This window comes from Delphinus delphis, chromosome 2 (assembly GCF_949987515.2).
Source record: "Delphinus delphis chromosome 2, mDelDel1.2, whole genome shotgun sequence".
Classification (NCBI taxonomy): domain Eukaryota; kingdom Metazoa; phylum Chordata; class Mammalia; order Artiodactyla; family Delphinidae; genus Delphinus; species Delphinus delphis.
This window is the reverse complement of record NC_082684.1, coordinates 127,006,014-127,029,589: the sequence shown is the minus strand read 5'-3', so window position 1 is coordinate 127,029,589 and position 23,576 is coordinate 127,006,014. Positions and strand designations below refer to the sequence as shown.

At 39.2% G+C, this 23,576-nt stretch overlaps 1 protein-coding gene and 1 pseudogene across 1 annotated transcript in view; both read left to right on the top strand.

Annotated features, from left to right (window-relative positions):
* The window catches only part of SCAPER (S-phase cyclin A associated protein in the ER), a 493,174-nt gene that overhangs the window by 433,176 nt on the left and 36,422 nt on the right, over window positions 1–23,576 (top strand). The window contains exons 28-29 of the mRNA XM_060005554.1: window positions 13,683–13,920; window positions 19,051–19,200. Of these exons, the coding sequence (XP_059861537.1) occupies window positions 13,683–13,920; window positions 19,051–19,200 (388 nt within the window). The remainder of the gene's footprint in view (window positions 1–13,682; window positions 13,921–19,050; window positions 19,201–23,576) is intronic.
* LOC132421261 (U6 spliceosomal RNA) lies at window positions 5,544–5,644 on the top strand (annotated as a pseudogene).

Sequence of the window (23,576 nt, the reverse complement as noted above, 5' to 3'; positions counted from 1 at the left end):
TCCAAGAAGAAGATGTAACAATTGTAAATATATATGCACACAAGATAGATGCATCTAAAAACATAGAGCAAATATTAACAGACATAAAGGGAGAAATTGTCAGTAACACAATAATAGTAGGGGACTTTAACACCCCATTTATATCAATTGACAAATCATCCAGACAGAAAATCAATAAGGAAGCACTGGCCTTAAATTACACATTAGACCAAATGGACTTAATAGATATATAAAGAAGATTCCATCCAAAAGCAGCAGAATACATATTCTTTTAAAGTGCACATGGAGCATTATCCAGGATAGATCACATCCTAGGCCACAAAACAAGTCTCAGTAAATTTAAGAAAATTGAAATCATATCAAGCATCATTTCCAACCACAACACTATGAGACTAGAAATCAACTACAAGAAAAAACTGCAAAAATTACACAGGTGAGGCTAGACAGTGTGCTACTAAACAACCAATGGATCACTAAAGAAATCAAAGAAGAAATTTTAAAATACCTGGAGACAAATGAAAACAAAAACACAGCAATCCAAAATCTATGGGACACAGCAAAAGCAATTCTAAGAGGGAAGTTTATAGTGATACAAGATTACCTCAGGAAACAAGAAAAATCTCAAACAAACAACCTATCCATACACCTAAAGGAACTACAAAAAGAACAAACAAAACCCAAAATTAGTAGAAAGAAAGAAATCACAAAGATAACAACAGAAATAAATGAAACAGGCTGTAAAAAAAAAAATAGAAAAAACAGTGATACCAAGAGCTGGTTCTTTGAAGATAAACAAAATTGATAAACCTTTAGCCAGATACATCAAGGAAAAACAAAAAAACAGAGCACAAATCGATAAAATCAGAAATGAAAACAGAGAAGTTACAGCCAGCACCACAGAAATATAAAAGATTATAAGAGATTACTACAAACAACTATATGCCAATAAACTGGACAGAAGAAATGGACAAACTCCTAGATATGTACTATCTTCCAAGACTGAGCCAGGAAGAACTAGAAAATATGAACAGATCAATTACCAGTAATGAAATTGAATCAGGAATTTTAAAACCTCCCAAAAAACAAAAGTCCAGGACCAGACGGCTTCACAGGTGAATTCTACCAAACATTTAGAGAAGAGTTAACATCTGTGCTTCTCAAACTTCCAGAAAGTTACAGAGGAAGGAATGCTTCTGAACTCATTCTACAAGGCCCACATCACCCTGATACCAAAACCAGACAAATATATCACAAGAAAAAGGAAATACAGGCCAGTAACACTGATGAACATAGATGCCAGAATCCTCAAAATATTAGCAAACCAAATCCAACAATACATTAAAAAGATCATAAACCATGTTCAAGGGGAAATTATCCAGGGAAGCACAGATGGTTCAGTATCCACAAATCAATCAGTGTGATACACCACATTAACAAATTGAGGAATAAAAATCATATGATCATCTCAATAGATGCAGAAAAAACTTTTGACAAAATTCAACATCGATTTATAATAAAAACTCTCCACAAAGTGGGTATAGAGGGAACATACCTCAACATAAGAAATGACCATATATGACAAACTCATAGTTAATTACATACTCAACAGTGAAAAGCTGAAAGCATTTCCTCTAAGACCAGGAACAAGACAAGGATGCCCGGTCTCACCACTTTAATTTATTTATTTTTTATTTTTTATTTTTTTTGCAGTACGTGGACCTCTCACTGTTGTGGCCTCTCCCGTTGCGGAGCACAGGCTCCGGACGCACAGGCTTAGCAGCCATGGCTCACGGGCCCAGCCACTCCGCGGCATGTGGGATCTTCCCAGACCAGGGCATGAACCCGTGTCCCCTGCATCGTCAGGCAGACTCTCAACCACTGCGCCACCAGGGAAGCCCCTCACCACTTTTATTCAACATAGTATTGGAAGTCCTAGGCACAGCAATCAGACAAGAAAAAGAAATTAAATGAATCCAGATTGGTAAGGAAGAAGTACTGTCACTGTCTTCAGATGATATGATACTATACATAGAAAATCTGAAAGACACCACCAAAAAACTACTACAGCTTATCAATGAATTCAGTCAAGTTTCAGGACACAAAATTAATATACAGAAATATGTTGCATTTCTATACACAAACTGTCAGAGAAATTAAGGAACAATCCAATTTACAATCACATCAAAAAATAAAAGAAAAGAAAATACCTAAGAATAAATCTAACTAAGGAGGTAAAAGACCTATACTCAGAAAACTCTAAGAAACTGATGAAAGAAATTAAAGATGACATAAACAGATGAAAAGATATATACCATGTTCATGGATTTTAAGACTTAATATTGTTAAAATGACCATACTACCTAAGGCAATCTACAGATTCAGTGTAATCCCTATCAAAATGCCAATGGCATTTTTGACAGAGCTAGAACAAATAATTTTAAAATTTGTATGGAAACACAAAAGACCCCAAATAGCCAAAACAATCTTAAGAAAGAACAGAGCTGGAGCTATGATGCTTCCTGACTTCAGACCAGGCTACCAAGTTGCAGTAATCAAAACAGTTTGGTACTGGCACAAAAACAGACACATAGCTCACAGAACAGAATAGGGAGCCCAGAAATCAACCCACACACTTATGGTTTCTGTGACAAAGGAGGCAAGAATATACAAGGGAGAAAAGTCAGTCTCTTCAGTAAATGGTGCTGGGGAAACTGGACAGTTACATGTAAAAGAATGAAATTAGAGCATTTTCTCACATGATATGCAAAAATAAACTCAAAGTGGATTAAAGACCCAAATGTAAAACTGGAAACCATCAAACTCCTAGAAGAAAACAAATAGAATACTCTTTGACATAAATCCAGTATTTTGAGGGATCTGACTCCTAAGGCAAAGGAAACAAAAAGAAAAGTAAACAAATAGGACCTAATTAAACTTAAAAGCTTTTTCACAGCAAAGGAAACCATTGACAAAGTGAAAAGACAACCTACTGAATGGGAGAAAATATTTACAAATGATGCAACCGACAAGGGGTTAATATCCAAAATATATAAACAGCTCATACAACTCAATATCAAAAAAAGAACAAACAACACTATTAAAAAATGGGCAAAAGACCCATAAAGACATTTCTCTAAAGAAGACATACAGATGGCCAGTAGGCACATGAAAAGATGCTCATCATCACTAATTATTAGAGAAATGCAAATCAAAACTACAATGGGGTACAACCTCACACCAGTCAGAATGGCCATCATTAAAGAGTCTACAAATAATAAATGCTAGAGAGGGTGTGGAGAAAAGGGAACCCTCTTACACTGTTGGTGGGAATGTAAATTGGTACAATCACTGTGGAAAACAGTATGGAGGTTCCTCAAAAAACTAAAAATAGAGTTGCTGTATGATCCAGCAATCCCACTCCAGGGCATATACCCAGACAAAAATATAATTTGAAAAGATACATGCACCCCTATGTTCATAGCAGCACTGTTTACAATAGCCAAGACATGGAAACAACCTAAATGTCCATCGACAGATGAATGGTTAAAGATGTGGTATATATATATCCAAGGGAATATTATCAGCCATAAAAAAAGAATGAAATAATGCCATTTGCAGCAACATGGATGGACCTTAGAGGTTGTCATGCTAAGTGAAGTAAGTCAGAAAGAGAAACAAATACCATATGATATGACTTATATGTGGAATCTAAAATACGACACAAATGAACATATCTACAAAACAAAAACAAACTTAACAGATAAAGAGAACAGATTTGTGGTTGCCAGGGGGAGGCAGGATGGGGAAGGAAAGTTAGCTGGGAGTTTGGGATTAGCAGATACAAACTACTATATATAGGATGGGTAAACAAGGTCCTACTGTATAGCACAGGGAACTGTATTCAATATCCTGTGATAAACCATAATGGAAAAGAATATATATATACATATATGTGTATGTGTGTGTGTATATATATATATATATATATATGTATATATAGCTGAATCACTTTGTTGTACAGCAGAAATTAAACACGGCATTGTAAATCAACTATACTTCAATAAAATTCTAAAAACCACGAGATAACACCTCACACCTGTCAGAATGACTATCATCAAAAAGACCACAAATAACAAATGTTGGCAAGGATATGGAGGAAAGGAAACCCTTGTACACTGTTGGTATAATATAAATAGGTGTAGCCACTCTGGAGAACAGTATGGAGGTTCCTCAAAAAACTAACATTAGAACTACCATATGATGCAGTAATTCTACTCCTGGGTGTCTATCCAAAGAAAATGAAAACACTAATTTGAAAAGATACATGCACCCAGTGTTTATAGCCACATTATTTACAGTAGCCAAGATATGGAAGTAACCTAAGTGTCCATCAACAGATGAATGGAAAAAGGAGATGCATACACACATACACACAATGGAATACTACTTGGCCATAAAAAGAATAAAATTTTGCCATTTGCATCAACATGACTGGACCTGGAGATGTTATGCTTAGTGAAATAAATGACACAGAGAAAGACAAATGCTGCGTGTTATCACTTGTATGTGGAATCTAAAAAAATAAACTAATGAATATAACAAAACAGAAACAGACTCACAGATATAGAGAACAAACTAGTGATTACCAGTGTAGAGAGGGAAGTGGGGAAGAGCAACGTAGAGGTAGGGGATTAAGAGGTACAAACTACTATCTATAAAATAAACTACAAGGATATATTGTACAGCACAGGGAATATAGCCAATATTTTATAATAACTTTAAATGGAGTATAATCTATAAAAATTTCAATCACTACATTGTACACTTGAAACTAATATAATTGTAAGTCAGCTATACCTCAATAAAAAATAAAATAAATTAAAAACTCATGGGACAGTAAAAGCACTGTCAAGGGGAAAGTGTATAGCTATAAGCATTTACACTAAAGCAACTAGAAATATCTCAAATCAAAAAATTAACTAGGAACTTCCCTGGTCATGCAGTGGTTAAGAATCTGCCTACCAATGCAAGGGTCATGGGTTGGAGCCCTGATCCAGGAAGATCCCACATGCTGCGGAGCAGTTAAGCCCATGCACCACAACTACTGAGCCTGTGCTCTAGAGCCCACGAACCACAACTACTGAACCCCACATGCCTAGAGCTCATGCTCCACAACAAGAGAAGCCACCGCAATGAGAAGCCCATGCACTGCGATGAAGAGTAGCCCCCGCTTGCCACAACTAGAGAAAGCCTGTGTGCAGCAACGAAGACGCAACGCAGCCAAAAATTAATTAATTAAAAAAAAAAACTATACAACTTAAGGAACTAGAAAAAAAGAACAGACTAAACGCAAGCCTAGCAAAAGGAAGGAAATAATTAAGATTATGGCAGAGATCAATTAAGTTGAGAATAAAATAACAATAGAGATAATCAGTGAAACCAAAAGTTGGTTCTTTGAGAAGATCAATAGAATTGACAAACCTTCAGCTAGAAAACAAGAGTGAGAACTCTGAAATTACTAAAATCAGAAATGAAAATGGGGTGCTCACTTTGACAGTGCATATACTAAATTAGAATGATACAAAGATTAGCATGGTCCCTGCACAAAGATGACACTCAGATTCTTGAAGTGTTTTTTTTTTTATGGTTGTAGTATAGTATTGTATATTGAAATTATAAAAGAGTAGATTTTAAGCATTCTACCAAAAAAAAAATTAACTATATGAGGTAATGGATGTTTTAACTTGATGATAGGAATAATTTTACAATGTATATCAAATCATCATGTTTTACACACATTGAATGTTATAATTTTATTTGTCAGTTATACTTCGGTAAAGTTGGGTGGGGGGGGAGAAATGAAAATGGGACATTGCTACCAATTCTACAGAAATAAAAAGGACTATACAAGAGTACTATTAACAATGTATGCCAACAAATTGAATAATTTAGATGAAATGGACAAATTCCTAGAAACACAATACCTACCAAGACTAAATCACAAAGAAATAGAAAATCTGAAGAGACCTGTAACTAATAAGGGGGCTGAAGCAGTAAGCAGAAGTCTCCAAAGGAAAGCCCTGGACCTGATGGCTTCAGTGGTGAATTGTACCCAACATTTAAAGAACTAATACTAGTCTTTCTCAAACTTCTCCAAAAAATTGAAGAGGAGAGAATACTTTCTAACATGAAGCCAGCATTATCCTGATTCCGAAGCCAGACAAAGACACCACAAGAGAGAAAATTCCAGACTGATATTCCTTGCGAACATTGATTTAAAGATCCTCAACAAAACACTACCAAACCAAGCTCAGCAGCATGTTTAAAGGATTACACACCATGACCAAGTGGGATTTGTTCCTGGAGTGCAAGAATGGTTCCGCATATGAACATCAATCAATTTAATAGACCACATTAACAGAATGAAGGGGAAAAAAAACACGATCATCTCAATTTATACAGAAAAGCATCTGATAAATTTCAACACCCTTTCATGATAAAAACACTCAACAAATTAGGAATAGAAAGAAACTACCTTCACATAATAAAAGCCATATGTGAAAAGCCCACAAGGAACATCATACTCAAGGATGAAAGAAGGAAAGCTTTTCCTCTAACATCAGGACAAGGCAAGGATGCCCACTTCTGCCACTTCTACTCAACATAGTACTGGAAGTTGTAGCCAAAGCAATTAGGTGAGGAAAAGAAAAATAAAAAGGCATCTAAATTGGAAGGGAAGGAGTAAAATTTTCTCTGTTTGCAAATGATATTATATGTAAAAACTACTAATGATTCCACACAAAAAAGCTGTTAAAACTAATGAATTCAATAAAGTAACAGACTACAAAGTCAACTCACAAAAATTAGTTGCATTTATATACACTATATACTATGAACAATCTGGAAAGGAAATTATAAAAATTCCATTTATAATAGCATCAAAAAGAATAAAATACTTAGGAATTAAACAAGAAGATGAAAGACTTATACAATGAAAAGTATAAAACATTGCCAAAAGAAATCAAAGAAGGCATAAATTAGAAACACATCCCATGACCATGGATTATAAAACAATATTGTTAAGATGTCATTACTATGCAAAGCAATCTATAAATCTGTACATTCCTTGCACTCCCTATCTAAATCCCAAAGGCTTTTTTTTTTTTGGCAGAAATAGTAAATCCCATCTTAAAATTCATATGGAATCTCAAGGGACCCCAAATAACCAAAACAATTTTGAAAGAGAAAAACAAAGGGGGAGGACTCACACTTCGGATTTCAAAATTTACTACAAAGCTACAGTAATCAAAACAGTGTGGTACTGGCATAAAGACAGACATATATAACAATGGAATAGAATAGAGAGCACAGACCTAAACTCTTGTATTTATAGCCAAATGACTTTTGACAGGGGTGCCAAGGCCATTGAATGGGAAAGGACAGTCTCTTCAACAAATGATGCTGGAGAAACTGGATATCCATAAGCAAAAGAATGAAGCTGGACACTTATCTACCACCATAACTTAAGATGGATCAGAGACGTAAATGTAAGACCTAAAACAATTAAACTCCTAGAAGAAAACACAGGGCAAAAGCTTCCTGACATTGGATTTAGCAATGATTTCTTTGGATGTGACACCAGAGGCACAGGCAATAAAAGAAAAAGTAGACAAATGGGACTGCATGAAAAGTTTTTTGATTTGTGCATCAAAATATAATATCAACAGAGTAAAGAAACAACCCAGAGAATGGGAGATAATATTTGCAAGTCATATATCTGATAAGGGGTTAATATCCAGGAACTATGGAAAACTCCTAGAACTCAACAACAAAATAACCCAATTAAAAAATGGGCAAAGGACTTGAATTCCAAAGAAGAAATACAAATTGGTCAATAAGCACATGCAAAGATGCTCAATGTCGTTGATAGGGAAATGCAAATCAAAACTACAATGAGATATCACCTCACACCCATTAGGATGGCTACTATTAAAAAAAAAAAAAAAGAAAATACCAAGGTTTGGTGAGGATATGGAGAAATTAGGACCCTTGTGCATTGTTAGTGGGAATGTAAAATGGTATAGATGCTGTGGAAAATGTTATGGCAATTCCTCAAAAAATTAAAAATAGAATTATTATATGATTGAGAAATTCTACTTCTGGATATATATCCAAAAGAATTGAAAACAGGGTTTTGAAGACATGTTTATACACCCATGTTCATGGCAGCATTATTCACAGTAGCTAAAACGGAAGCAACCCAAGTGTCCATCAGTGGATGATGGATAAACAAAATGTGGTATACACATATAATGGAATATTATTCAGCCTTGAAAAGGTAGGAAGTTCTGCCGTATGCTACAACATGAATGAAACTTGAGGACATTATGCTAAGTGAAATAAGCCAGTCACAAAAAAACAAATACTATATGATGATTCCACATATATGACATGCTTAGAGTAGTCAGAATCATGGAGACAGAAAGTAGAATAGTGGTTGCCAGGGGGAGGAAGGAATAGGGAGTTATTGTTTAATGAGTATAGAGTTTCAGTTTTACATGATGAAAGAGTTATGGAGGGCTTCCCTGGTGGCGCAGTGGTTGAGAGTCCGCCTGCCGATGCAGGGGACACGGGTTCGTGCCCCGGTCCGGGAAGATCCCACATGCCGCAGAGCGGCTGGGCCCATGAACCATGGCAACTGAGCCTGCGTGTCCGGAGCCTGTGCTCCGCAACGGGAGAGGCCACAACAGTGAGAGGCCTGCATACCGCAAAAAAAAAAAGACTTAAAGAGATGGTTGGTAGTGATGGTTGTACAACATTATGAACGAATTTAATACCATTGAATTGTAAACTTAAAAACAGGTAAGATGGTAAATTTTATGTGTATTTTACCACAATTAAAAAAAAATCAGGGGTGGGGGGAGATAATGCCCTGCCAAAGATACCTGTATCCTAATCCTCAGAACTTATAAATGTGTTACCTAACATGGCAAAAGGAATTTTGCAGAAATGGTTAAGGATCTTGAGATGGAGAGAGTAGCCTGGATTATCCAGGTGGGCCCAGTGTAATCTCAAAGGGAAGCAGGAAAGTCAGTGTTAGAGAGGGATTTGAAGGTGCTATGCTGCTGGCTTTGAATATGGAAGAAGGGGCCAGGAGCCAAGGAGCAACCATACTCTAGAAGTTGTAAAAGGCAAGGAAATAAATTTTCCCCTTCAGCCTACAGAAGGAACCCAGCTCTGGTAACACCTTGATTTTAGCTTAGTGAGACATTTTGGATTTCTGACCCCCAGAACTTTAAGAGAATAAATTTGTGTTGTTTTGAACAACTAGCTTGTGATCGTTTATTCCAGCAGCAATAGGAAGCTGATGCACATGCCTGCCACTATTAGACTGTAACATTCTATAGGACAGGGGTCTGGTCTTCCTTGATTTTGTAATACATCACAGGTCACTGTTGCTGGAGCACAGGTACTTTGGCTTTTTCAATAGAGAATATATGACAGATAATCATGTCCCTTTTGCTCACCACAAAGCCTGATAAATGATGATGTTACTAGATGAAGGTCAGCTTTCTAAGACTGTTCCAGTACATAAGAGCCCACAGCTGGAATAACTCTGTAAGAAATAATTCACTTCTCCTTGAACAGTGAAGTTCACATTCATCATTGGGAGGGACAGTGACTTAACTCCGTCCACTCCCAGCACTATGCAGACCTTTGTGGGGAGTGTTCTGGATTCAGAGGCTAAAATGGGAGGTTCTGATAAGATGCCTCCGGGATTCCAGATCTAAAGGAGGGAACAAAGCCAAAATCCAAGAAGCTAGGAGAGCAGTCTAGAAGATACCGGCACTGAAGGGGATCAGGGTGGATGTTACCGAATCAGAAATCTGCGACCAGGGATACAAGAGCAAACAAGCCAGGAACAAATGGGGAAAGGGGGTTATAGTGTGTGCGACTGTCACAGCTGCTTTTTTGGGCCAAATAAGGCCTGTTACATAAGTGGTTTAAAATACCAAAGATAGAACAGATGGCAGCTGATTCATGCCCACACAAATTATTGCTTTTTTTTTTGCCCAACTATACTCTCCTTTAAGGCAAAGTAGGGTTTTCAAGAGCTGTGCAGGTATATTGATGGCCCAGTTATAGTTTTTCCTGATTGAATCTCACGATTAATGAACAGAAATGAATATGCCACTAAGATCTCTAATCCTAGAGACCAAACAAAAACACTTTAAAATCCAGTAAAATTGAGAAGATCTTAGAGTGTAATATACAAAATTTCAGATCTGATTTTTCATATCTTCAATGTGTTTTTAAAAGAAAACTTTATGGGCTTCCCTGAGGGCGCAGTGATTAAGAATCCCCCTGCCAATGCAGGGGACACGGGTTCGAGCCCTGGTCTGGGGAGATCCCACATGCCGCGGAGCAACTAAGCCCGTGCGCCACAACTACTGAGCCTGCGCTCTAGAGCCCACGAACCACAGCTACTGAGCCTGTGTGCCACAACTACTGAAGCCCGCGCACCTAGAGCCCATGCTCCACAACAAGAAGCCACCGGAATGAGAAGCCCACGCACCGCAACAAAGGGTAGCCCCTGCTTGCCACAACTAGAGAAAGCCCACGCACAGCAACAAAGACCCAACGCAGCCAAAAATAAATTTATTTAAAAAAAGAAAACTTTTTATAACCTGTGCCTGATATGAATAAGGCCTTTTACTTTTTTATTATAAACATTTAGGCTTAAAGTGATTATAGCTGACATTTAAGACCAACAGGAGCCAGTGGCCTGTTCAAGGACAAATTATCCGTATTTCAGACTAAATCAAAAGTAAACATTTTCTAAAGTCCCTTCATGTCTACATTAGTTCTGTGGAAGCCAAATGCAGCAGACAAGCTCTCTCCCCTCCCCTCCACCCTGTATATTCTGTAGGCTAACTTTAAAAGTGTCTTTTCCACAAAGCAATATTAATATACATTTTGAACCATTTCCACATCTGAGTTCTTGAATGCTAATTTAATTGATTTTTCTGAATCAACATTTTTATTTCATCAGAAGAATATTGCAAAAGATCCTGAGTTATGTTATTTTATAGTTTGGTATTTTCCTAAATAGGGTGGGGTGGAGAGAAGAGAAACTATTCTGATGATCTTCACTTGCTGGGTTTTTTTTAATTTATTTTTTTAAACAAGTAATAGCAGTGAATTCATGTCATTTCATAAATGCTTGCAAAGATTAACTGTTACAAAGTTTTCTAAATAATAAAGCTATATTCCTGAATATCTGCATTTGAATATGCTAATAATCAGTTTAAAAGCAACACAGGCAGTAAAGGGGAGGTGACCATTCTGAATCACAAAGAAGAAAAAATGTTGTCACCAGCAGTGATGTCACTCATCCCCAAGGTTCTGAAAGCCTATTAGAAATTAGCTTTAGGGAGAAATGTCTTCTGACTTGTCATTGGTTCTAAAAGGCAGTCATTGTTAAACAAACACAGACCCCTTTTTGGAATCTATATAATAAACTCAGACACATTAATCTCTACTCACGTCTTTAGTCGGGGTCTGACCCCTAACTCTCATGGCTATAATGGAAGGAAGGAAGGAAGGGTGAACTGAAATGACATTAGCTAACAGTTTGTGTAAAGGTTCAGATGTGCCTGTAAGCAAATAAATATAATTTCTTAACTTTTTGTTTTTACTGAGTCCCATAAGACAGAAAGTGTCTCTCCGTGATGATCAGGATTACATTACAACGTCTGTGTACTTTGTTTAACAGTGTTCGGTTAACCCCGAGATTTGATTTAAGAAAAGGCATGGAGACGAAAGAAGAGGTCACCTCCTGTTTGGCCTGGATGTTTTGGTCTTTGGACAAAGCCCTGCCTTTAAAAAGTCAACAGTTCTTGGTAGTACCCCTGCCTTTGCCACTGACAAATGTTTATGACCTAAAACATCTCACTGAATCTCTGAGGGTCTCGGTTGTGTCATGTGTGAAGTGAGGAGAACAACACCTTCTCTACCAACTGTGAAGAACTACAAATGAGGCGGGGTGGAAGATGTGAATGTACTTAGCAGGTCCTGCCATGCAAATGAGATGATAGTATTTCAGAAGACCTGCTTTCTTAAGAAGAGAACAAGTATAAGTGTCATCCCACATTCTTAGACTATCAGAAATAGTGCACATTCAGGAAACAAATGCTTACCACAGTTACGAATAAAACTATACTTTGATGAAACTAACAAATTAGAATGAATAATATAATCCCTTTAAAAAGTTATAGATTAGAAAACTAGACAAGATACTAGAAACTTGCCAGCCAGCACTTTCGAATTCATATTTACTTAGTGGCATCTCTTCAGTGCTTCTGGGCAAATTTATGAGATAAGCATAGATCTTTAATGCCTCTCTCCCATTCTAGATTCCAGCTGAAAGGAACAATAACAACAACAACAGAAAAAGGAATGGGAGGGACCTATATTAGTGTTAAATAGGGAAGGGCATCATCCTGTGGCAGAAACATAAAGACACTTCTGCTCAGCTTTATGCAGATCATACCAGGTTAAAGGGAGACACTGAGCAGGGACTTGTAACTTCCCTTCCTGAGAAAAAGCTGTGTCCCATGAAGAAAGGTGACTGACCCACTTGGAACAGCCCAGAGACCTGAGGATTTGTGCAGTGGTTAGAACAAATGGCTGCAGCAGCTTACATTTCAGATTCAAACCTGTGGAGAAAAAGGGAGGGCTTCTTTCCAGGCATTTCAGCCCAAGAATCTCCCTCCATGTTCCCCTTACCTTAGACCTACATACCCTTGAGCCAGAGTGAATAGGAAGGGGGCCCCACCTGAAGCATGTTGGCTGTGGGAAGGGGAGAGAAACCTGGGTATGGTTTCTAGGGGCAGAAAGGGTGAATGAATGCTTAGCAGCCACATTTACTAAAATTGTAGGCTCTTGATCACTAGATGCTTCACGCATACCTGAGTTCCAGAGTGAGGTGGATTTAGCAAACCCTTCCTTTCCTATTGATTTGAGGAATTCATTTGCCACTGCCGTTGCTTCTTGCTCATCCATACTGCCTGCCACAATTGCTAAGCTAACTTCAAGGTGATTTGTACAAAGCTAACCCAGCACTAGCTTGTTCTTGAGAGCCTGGCCCCTACAACCTGTCCTGCCAATACTCCTTGATGATGGAACTGTGCCTTCAGAAGCGGTTGAAGTGTCTCCCTGTCACGGTATACCAACACACTACTGGGTTTTTGAGGCCTCGTACTTTCCCAGTAACTGCCTCCCCTGAGAAGATTCCCTTGTGTATCCAGAAAGGAAGCCATGGTGTTTTGAGTTCTGAGTCCCAACAGCTCTCATGGACTCTGTCCAGTTCCACCAGGCCTGGAATCTAAACAAAGTGAGGCTATCTAGGCTGCAAAGGGTGGAAGCAGCCTCAGCCTGGCTGCAGAGTACTCAGTTGCCACTGCTGCAGCAGCCCGGTCTCCCAGCTGGAGAAAAGGGCGGGCCGCAGTGCACTTGGTTGGGGGGAGGGCTGCATTTACTCCTGGAGGTTTCTTGTTACCTTACTACACCACTCACATGGTTTGCTTTTAACGGTCTGCTTGTCATGTTCCATTTGACCTATAAAAATGCTAGCATCCTTTAAGTAGATTTCTGTTAAAAAGTTGAATGTTTCTTATCAGGTCACACAGCATATTTGACAATAATCGCCAGGATCCCACAGGACTGACAGCTGCTCTTCAGGCCACAGACCTGGCTGGAGTTCTGCATATGCTCTACTGTGTCCTCTTCCATGGCACAATCTCGGACCCCGGCACTTCTAGTCCCAAGGAGAGTTACGCTCAGAACACAGTCCAAGTGGCCATTCAGAGTTTACGTTTCTTCAACAGCTTTGCAGCTCTTGACCTGCCTGCTTTTCAGGTACCAGGAATTGGTTAACCAGCCAAGAGTAGATAATTTTGTGTAGATATGGTGAGAGGTTCTTTTCCTGGATTGGGGCATAAGGAATAAGCTACAATACAGGGAATAATAATACGTACTATTTATTAAGCTGCTGTATTCTAGGAACTGGATTAGGTGCTTTGCATATGCTTTCTTATTTATTCTCATGACTACCCTACAGAATATTATTATACCCATTTTACAGGTGGAAAAGCTGGCAGTTAAGTAATTTCCCAGGGTTACACATGGCTGAGCCAGGACTGGTACCCATGGCCCCAAGCCTATGCCATTCTGCTACTTATAAATCTTCTGTCTTGATTTCTTTAGAAAAGGCATTATCATACCATAAACATTTAAATATTAAGGAAAGTAATGGTTTCTTATATAAACACGACCAAAATTAGATAAATTGTTTTGATTGATATGACTGTCTATGAATGATTTAACTGACTTGTATCCAACGTAAAGTGCATGTGTAGTTAAATGTGCAAACCCCTATAAATACTAAGTTTTTATAGCTAAAGAAAACTTGCTTTATGTTATAACACCAGACTGTCAGCTTAGAAACAGATTGTTTTTCATGTAGGAAATTTAATTTTCAAAAACACTGAACCTTTGGAACAGAGCAAGCCCCAAGGAGTAGACTTTCTCTTTCAGTTTATTAACTGTCAAGTGATTTCATTAAAAAGGGAACAAACTTGGCAGATAATGAACCCCTAATTTAGATGAATTGCTTTGCTCAAAGGGAAAAAGGTTATAGAGATACAAATGTATGAAAATTGTGGTCTTTGGTCATCGCAAGATGGAAGAAACACTTCTGTTTTGTAGCTGGTGACAAATGTGCAGTTCTTGTCTTCCTGTCATTCTCTTCACAACTGGAAATTAGTAAGTCGTATCATTGGATTCAGTATCTTTCAACTTTGTAGAGTTAGTTTATCCATCATAAGAACAGAAATCTCTTCCTTAGGGTTAATGCTTTTCAGTTTTCAAAGCACTTGAACTAGCCTTAGGTGGTAGCTACACAATATGTAAAGTTCTGAGAGTTTACAGCCACACCTAGAACAAGAGGTACCTGCTCCAGAGAATGCCAATGGTTCTTGCCTCTGGGTTGAACGTAACATTTGTGTTTTATGAAGACCCAACCCCATTGTGTTCCGTCTGGAAACAGCTTAGAAATCAAGATATGCTAATTTTATGCCCTCAGAATATGGAGACCAGCAGGCTACCCATCAGCTAGGTCCAACTAGAGTGATTTCTTTTGTTACCAGGGATTATGAAAAGCAAATACCTAAAAATGTTCCTGAGCTCCTGGTTTCTGGGTCTTCTGACCAGGATTTATACTGCTTCAGGGGTCACCACATCATACACAAGCATTTACATTAAGTCAGCCATTTATTCCATCAGTCACTCTGAGTGTCAGGGAGCCCCAGGTCCCTGCCCTACCCCCAGCCCTCCATGAACTCACAGCCTGTGCAGCCTTACTCAAAAGAACCAGTGAACTCCAACCAGCCCTGCTCCCTCATGACCTTTAGGCACAATGGCCAATAATGTTAGAAAAGTCAAAAATCTATTTCTGGAGCCCTTCATGCCCAACTAAGATGAAACCACGACTTCTCCTCTGCAGCTCCTTGCCGTATTGAGCCCAGAATATATTCCCTACCTGAGCCGCTTTTGCCACAACCCCAGGAGAAACACCAAGGTGACTCGAGAGTTCGAGCCATTCTTAGAGTGAGATGCCCACCTCCCCAGGGGAATGTCCTTTTGTGGCTGGTTCCTAACACTTCTTTTGCTTCTTTCTTCTCTGTCCTTCCTGTTACTCCATATTTCTCTTAATTCTTTCCTGCTTTTTCTTCTTTTCCTTTTCTCTGTTCTGACTCTCCTGTCTTATTTTAGTCAATTTTGCCATCACTGCTTCTCATCCTCTCCCCAGACATTGTTCCCAGGTACCTTTTTCCCCTTAACCAGTGCATGGGCCAGGAAGGCCTTCAGGGACCTTCCTCCTGGCTGCCATCCTTTTGGTGCCCAAAGTTGAGCACATGTTTTTCTCTTATGCTTCATCAGTGTATGCAGGGACCCAGATACCTAGAATTTCTAACATCAGGTCCTTTAATACATCTACCAATGATTACCTTACTGTTCCAGTTACTTTTATACATTTGAAAAACAAACAAACTTAGTGGGGTAAACAACAACCTTTATGATCACAGATTCTGTGAGTCCAGAATTCAGGCAGGGCTTTTCACAGTGGAGGTGGCTTGTCACTACTCCACGATGTAGGGCTTCAGCTGAGGGGCTCGAATGACTGGGGTTGGGGGGTATGGAGAAGAGGGGCAAATTGACTCAAATACCTGGGAGCTCAAATTATCTGGAGGCTCCTTCACTTTCATGTTTTATGCCTGGGATTGATTACTCAGAGACTAGGTTCATCAAGGACTACTGGCCAGAGACTCTACATATGGCTTCTCTATGTGACTTGGGCTTCTCAAACATCATGGTGTCTGGGTTCTCAGTAGGAGTTTCCTGAGAGGAAGCTCCTGGAAAACAACTGCTCCAAGAGAACCAACGGAAGCTGCATGGCTTTTTTATGCCCTAGCCTCAGAAGTCATATGGTTACATATCAGCCATCCTCTCTTGGTTAAATCCGTCATAAGCCTTCCAGATTCAAGAGGAGAAGACATAGGCCCCATCTCTCAGTGGGACGGCTGTCAAAGGTTTATAGTCCTTTTTTTTAACTAACCACTACACTCTGTTGAGCAAGCTAAAGCAAAGCATCTGACCACATAGACATCATTGCCATAGATAGACACCTGATCAATCGTGCAATACTCAAGTAAATAGCATACAAATACACAATATTTGCATTGTAAAGCAATGGGTGAGTTTAGGAGAAAAGTATTATTTTTATGATCGATATGGTCAGAGAAACTCATATTCTAGTTCATTAAAACAACTTACTTGTCAAAAGTGAGATTTCAGGAACTATGCTTATAAAGCACAGGAAAAGAGATTTTAGGTACAGCATGGGTCTGAGCTCAGAAAAAATCTGGGAGACAATTTATGAATTGCCTGAGAGGATTGAAGGAACTGAAGAAGAAAATTGAAATGAGATAAATGGTCTGACCCTCTGAAGAGTTAGACAAGACAGTGTAAGACATGTTGACGGTTTGAGTCCCAGTGCATCGCAAGAATGCATCTCTGTAGAGCTGTTATGGAGAAGCATCCTCATCAAGACCTCTGGGTCTTGAGTCAGACTGACCTGACTTTGAGCCATCATACTACCAAGTTGTATGACCTTGGACAAGTCATTTGAATCCTTAACACTGAGTTTCTCATTTGTAAAATAGAGATTAAAAACACTTACCTCACAAGTCTGAGGTTTAAATGAGATTACATAAAGGCACTGTGCTAACTAGCACATAGTAGGCCCTCAGGAAATGTGGACTGACTTATATTCTGAAGGTGAAGAATTTACCCAAACCATCTTGCAGATGCTGAATCAAAAGGTTAGGTTTCAAATGCAACATTCCCAGTGCTTCTGCACCCTTCTTTGAAGCCATAAACCTATGTGATTGTTTTGGTTGAGAACTCATCGCATAGTAGTCACAAAAGATTATACATTAGAATATTTTCTTAACTGGTTCCATTTCATTATATACTAATAAGGCTGTCAAAATATTTTTCTCCCTTCAGCAACGAGTCTGATTTCACTCTGAATTCATATTGGCACAGATGGCCTTGAGATCCCGGATATTGTATAGTGCATATACTTTGACAGTTTTTACAATTGAAGGTAGTCTCAAGAAACAAATCAATGTACTGACTTGGCAATTAATTCTGGCTAAAAAGGAAATATAGTTTCCTTGATAAATTGGTTTAATTTTTATATTCAAACTTACATGCCCCTTGACCTGCTCTTATCAGTGAAGGTTAAACAGAGGGCACTGGGTCACAGCAAGCTGGACACAACTAATTAAATAAGGGCTGAGCTGAGAAGGTGTCACTACTTGATTTAAAGGAGCAGGGCCCTCCTGAAGTCTCTTTGGGGCTTGAAAAACATTTTGTCTCAGTGCAATGAAACGGAGACAGAAGGCACTCTTAAAATTTAGTAGTAATTTTGTTTCAACAGTATTTATTAAAAAGACTGTGCCTCCCCGGCTGTTAGGCAGAGTGAATTCATTGAAACTTCCAAGCTGCAAAGTATCTGACCTGGTTCAAGCCAGCCAAGACCTCAAATCAAGAGATGAGTTTAAAACACTGCCTTTTCCCACAGGCTGGCAGTGGTGCTTCATTCCAGTGTGGGCTGCGAGTGCATTCTGTGGGCCTCGCCTCTCCCCTTTGCCCTCCTGTCGCTCTGTCTGTTTGACATGTTTATTAAATAGACGCTTCAGGCTGCACAGACAGACTCAGGCTCTCCTCCCGCGTCGCCCACCACCAACAGCCCTTTGACTGTCTCGAGAAAGGATCCCAGAAGCCTCATAGCTGAGGGGGCTTCATGGTTTGTTTTTTGTGCTCTTTTGGGGGGGCAGGGGGAGGTTGTTGGGTTTTTTTACATTACTTTGGGAGCACAAGAGCTATTTGAATAACTAATTGTTATTTATATTTCTTTTCTATTTGAACATAAGTAAATAATTAGAGTCATATTTTTATCCCTGCATACAAGAAAATATTTTCTCCTTCAGAAAAAAAAAAAGTATTGGAAGTTAGCTAAATGGTAGATTTACAGGTGAATTTTAGTATTATTATATTTTCCCAAATTTTCTACAGTGAGACTGTGCAATGAGAAAAAAATACCTTGTTAAAAATGGGATAAATACTCATGCTTTAGGTGAATAGTGTCTTGATCCATGTAGTACAGGCATTTGGTCTGCTATGCTTTATTTTCTGTTTTTTTTGTTTTTTTGTTTTTTTTCAGTTTAAACGTTGCATTTATTATGGTCGTTTATTGGAGCAGGAATCCCTGAACTGAACTGTTAAGCACAGTGCTCTAGAAATTTCATATGCTTTTCTGGCATCATGGCAGAAGGTGCACAGGGCCCAGGTGTGTTTTGTGATTTGCAGCCCTGGCTGTCCCTGGGCTGGGGAGTTCTAACTGCTCCTTGTCTTTGTTAGTCTATTGTAGGGGCAGAGGGCTTGTCCCTTGCATTCCGGCACATCGCCAGCTCCCTACTGGGCCACTGCAGCCACGTCTCCTGCGAAAGCCTCCTTCATGAGGTCATCGTCTGTGTGGGCTACTTCACTGTCAACCACCCAGATAACCAGGTAAGAGGCACAGGAAAGTTCCTCAGACTGCTTCCCCAGCACTGAGAGTGTGAGGTATTGGAGTGAGAAAAGGCAGGCTAGCCTGCTGGAACCCATCTGTCCTGTGTGAGGCCCTTTAACCAGGCTCCAGGGATATGCCTCTGACTTCTCTCCAAAGAGATTTGATCAGCACTAGACCAGCACTAGGACTTCCTCTTAAAGCTATAACAATAAGATATTTTTAATAAAATGTTCTTCTTAAGCCACACAGAAGCATCTACTCCCTTACCACATAGATCCTGATGCTTTATTCATATTTTTTTGTGGTTGTTTTAATGAAATAGATTACATCTTTCAACTTGGGTTACTTTGCAAATATTATAGCATTAGTCTGGTGCTTTATGAAACTGCTCTTGGTCTTTGGCTTCTGCCTAGGTGCTTAAGAGGGTGCCAGATGGTGTTGGAGGGGAGCCTGAGAAGGCAGGGCTTGGGCCTTACCCCCTTGAATCACCCAGAGTAGTTTTGCTTTTAACTATTTTGATTATTCGGTTTCTAAGCAAGATTTCATTTGTAAATAGGGTTCTGTTGCTTTAAAAAGTTGGGAAATCTGTGTTACAGATTTTATTTTAAAAATAACAATAATAAAGCACTTTACCCTTTTTTAACTTTTTATTTTATATTGGAGTATAGTTGATTAACAATGTTGTGATATTTTCAGGTGTACAGCAAAGTGTCATACATATACATGTATCTATTCTTTTTCAAATTCGTTTTCCATTTAGGTTGTCATCTTTATCTTTAAAAACAGAGCCATGGCATAACTAACACATCAAATTGTAATTCCTGACTACCTCAGTTATCTAAAGCCTCATATTCAGCAACCTTAATTATGTGGATTATAGCTGAGAAAAAGGCCTATGAATGGCCCTTAACCCTCACTCTAAGCTTACTGATTTTTATTTTAGGCAACTCACTAATAAGTGTGCTTACTAGGTTTATTAGCCTGCAGTAAACTAGACCAGGGCGGAAGAAGGAAGGAGATAGCTGTAGTGCCAGAGCCAAATACAAGGTGAGAACCTACACACTGAGAGCTGCAACTGCCTATCTGATAAGGAGAAAGAGGATAGAAAACAACAAGACAAGCACAAGACCTCAGAAATTGTAGCCATCTGGGACTTCCCTGGCTGTCCAGCGGTTAAGACTCTGCGCTTCCACTGCGGGGGGCGTTGGTTTGATCGCTGGTCAGGGAACTAAGATCCTGCGTGCCGCGTGGCACGGCCAAAAAAGAAAAGAAAAAAAAAATTGTAGCTCTCTGGTTTCAAAGGGACACTAAGCCCTGTATTTGATTTCCCTGGATGATTGTTGATGCCCCCCGTGCAGACCCTGAGTGAGCATGGAGGCAAAATGTATGTTCTGTGCATTCCCTTTAAGAAGGCTAAGGAATATGAAGTCCATTCTAGAAAGATTTCCGTGATTAAAATGTAGAAAATGTGGACCCTTGCCAGAAGAAGCGTCATACGTAGAAAAATTCCCCTTTCGCAGACCTCGTTGCCAGAAGGGCAGATCTTTCTCACCTCCCGCCACAGGAGCACTCATGCAGTGCTCTCTCAGGTACTGATGCTTTGTCGTTTCCGTGGACTAAGCCCAGCAGGTCCACGAGTCTCTTACAAGCTACTCAAGGAAGGAAAGTTGAGCGAAATCTCCTGTGTGGTTTTCTTTTCTTCATGTGTGTCCATTTGACCTACTAAACTGCATTTTGTTTCCCTCTAAAAGTTTGTTTTTATTTTTCTGATTACAAAAGTGTTTCTTACTCATCATGAAAAAGATAGGAAGTGTAAAGAAGGAGGAGGAGTCACAGTTATCCCTGATCTCACTGTTGAGATAGTCACTGTTACCATTTTGGCAGGTTCCTTACAGTCTCTTTTCTGTGAATATTTTTGCCAGTTAATATTATTGAGATATAATTAACATGTAACACTGTCTTATTTTTAAGTGTGTACAGTGTGAAGATTTGATATATTTATATGTTGCAAAATGATTAGCACAGTAAATTTAGTTAGCCATCACCTCACATAGTTAAAATTTTTTTCCTTGTGATGAGAACTTTTAAGATCTACTCTCAGCAGCTTTCAAATATACAATACAGTATTGTTAACTTCAGTCACCATGCTGTACATTACATCACCAGAACTTATTTACCTTATAACTGGAAGTTTGTACCTTTTGACCACCTTCACTCACTTCACCCACTCCTTAGCCCTCTATGAATATTTTTACATAGCTGAGGTCATATGGTATATACACTCCTATCCTGCTTTGTACATTTAACATTATATCATAATCCTTCTTTGTGAATACAGTTCTTAATGGCTGCGTGGCTTTATCTTGTGTAGACAGCCCATGGTTTACCTCACAATTTCCTGTTAAGTCGTTTACCATTTATCATGACACTATCTACTGCACTTATAAAGAGGTAAGTAATTTGTGTGTGTGATAATATTTTGCTGTACAGTTCTACAGCAAAAAGTTCAGTTTCTTCAGCACACCCATGTTTAGGGATGGTTGAAGCTCTTTGCTTAAACCAACTCTGTTGTGATGAATTTACTGAACTCAGAACTGTGTAGGATTTCAGAGAGATTTTCTGCTGTTGCCGGACCACAGACTAATCCTCTCCTATAGATAAAACACACACTCTAAGTATCTCTGGGCTCACCAGAGTCAATGAGAAATGGGGTCGGGGGAACTGGTATTTGGAAATGGCATGTTAGAACTGACGTGGACCTGATGGCAAAGTAAAGACTGGGCATGTTGGGACAGGAAGAAAGCAGATTAAATGGGCAGAGAGAGCAGCAAGCAATCCAAGGAGGAGTCAGAGACCCTATGGCTTCTCAGTTGGGGAAGAAGCTGTGGGGTTTAGAGGTAATTGTTGAGAGGAAGAAATTAGAAAAGTAAAAAAGGCCAGACCTCCTTTCTCGACACCTTGCCTCCCAGAGGGATTGAATCCTAACTGGACATCCACTTCTGATTTGGTGGAAGGTAGAAGGTCAGAGAAGTCAGTTCAGTCCTCAGGCAATTGCTGAAATGCAACAATCTGTGAAAAGAAAGAATATGACAAAAAGTAGAGAAGAAATCAGAAATTGATAGAAATGATAGTAATTGTCAAACACTGAGACATTGCACCTTATGGAGGTGCTTTTCTAAAGCATAACCTCTGGTATTTGTAGAATTCTTTATACTGCTTGCCCCATCTGTGGCCTCTTGGACCTCATTAGCACTTCATTGAGGCTGTAAGGCAGAGGAATTACTCCCACCTCACAGACAGGTGAAGAATCTGGACTCAGAGAGGTGAAATGAGCCCCCTGAAATGACATAAAGAATTGCTTAAATACCAGGACTAGAACACAGGTCTTGCAAAGCCCAGCTCAGTGTTCTTTTCATTTCACATTGCTTAAGAAAATTAAATGTATCACCGGCCCATTCTACCAGTGATCTCTGAAGTATTTCTTGGGCAGGGGTGGAGGGTTTAGAAGATGATGCCCATTTACCTAGACAGTACACTGAGAAGCTGCCATTCTGCAACTCTGAATGCTTCTGGGACATATCTGTGTGCCTTACGTGGGGAAGACACGTAAAGATCCTGGGAAAGTGTAAATGAGTGTGTTTTATGAGCACAAAGTGGACCATAATCTAGCAAATAGAAGGCCTGGGCTCTAACCTCAGCTCTGCCACTAGCTGCAGGATCTTAGATAAATAATTTTCCCTCTTGAGACTTGAGCATTTTTTTTTTAACATCTTTATTGGGGTATAATTGCTTTACAATGGTGTGTTAGTTTCTGCTTTATAACAGTGAATCAGTTATATATATACATATGTTCCCATATCTCTTCCCTCTTGCGTCTCCCTCCCACCCTCCCTATCCCACCCCTCCAGGTGGTCACAAAGCACCGAGCTGATATCCCTGTGCTATGCGGCTGCTTCCCACTAGCTATCTGTCTTACGTTTGGTAGTGTATATATGTCCATGCCTCTCTCTCGCTTTCTCACAGCTTACCCTTCCCCCTCCCCATATCCTCAAGTCCGTTCTCTGGTGGGTCTGTGTCTTTATTCCTGTCTTACCCCTAGGTTCTTCATGACATTTTTTTTTCTTAAATTCCATATATATGTGTTAGCATATGGTATTTGTCTTTCTCTTTCTGACTTCACTCTGTATGGCAGACTCTAGATCTATCCACCTCATTACAAATAGCTCAATTTCGTTTCTTTTTATGGCTGAGTAATATTCCATTGTATATATGTGCCACATCTTTATCCATTCATCCGGTGATGGGCACTTAGGTTTTGTTTCCATCTCCGGGCTATTGTAAATAGAGCTTCAATGAACATTTTGGTACATGACTC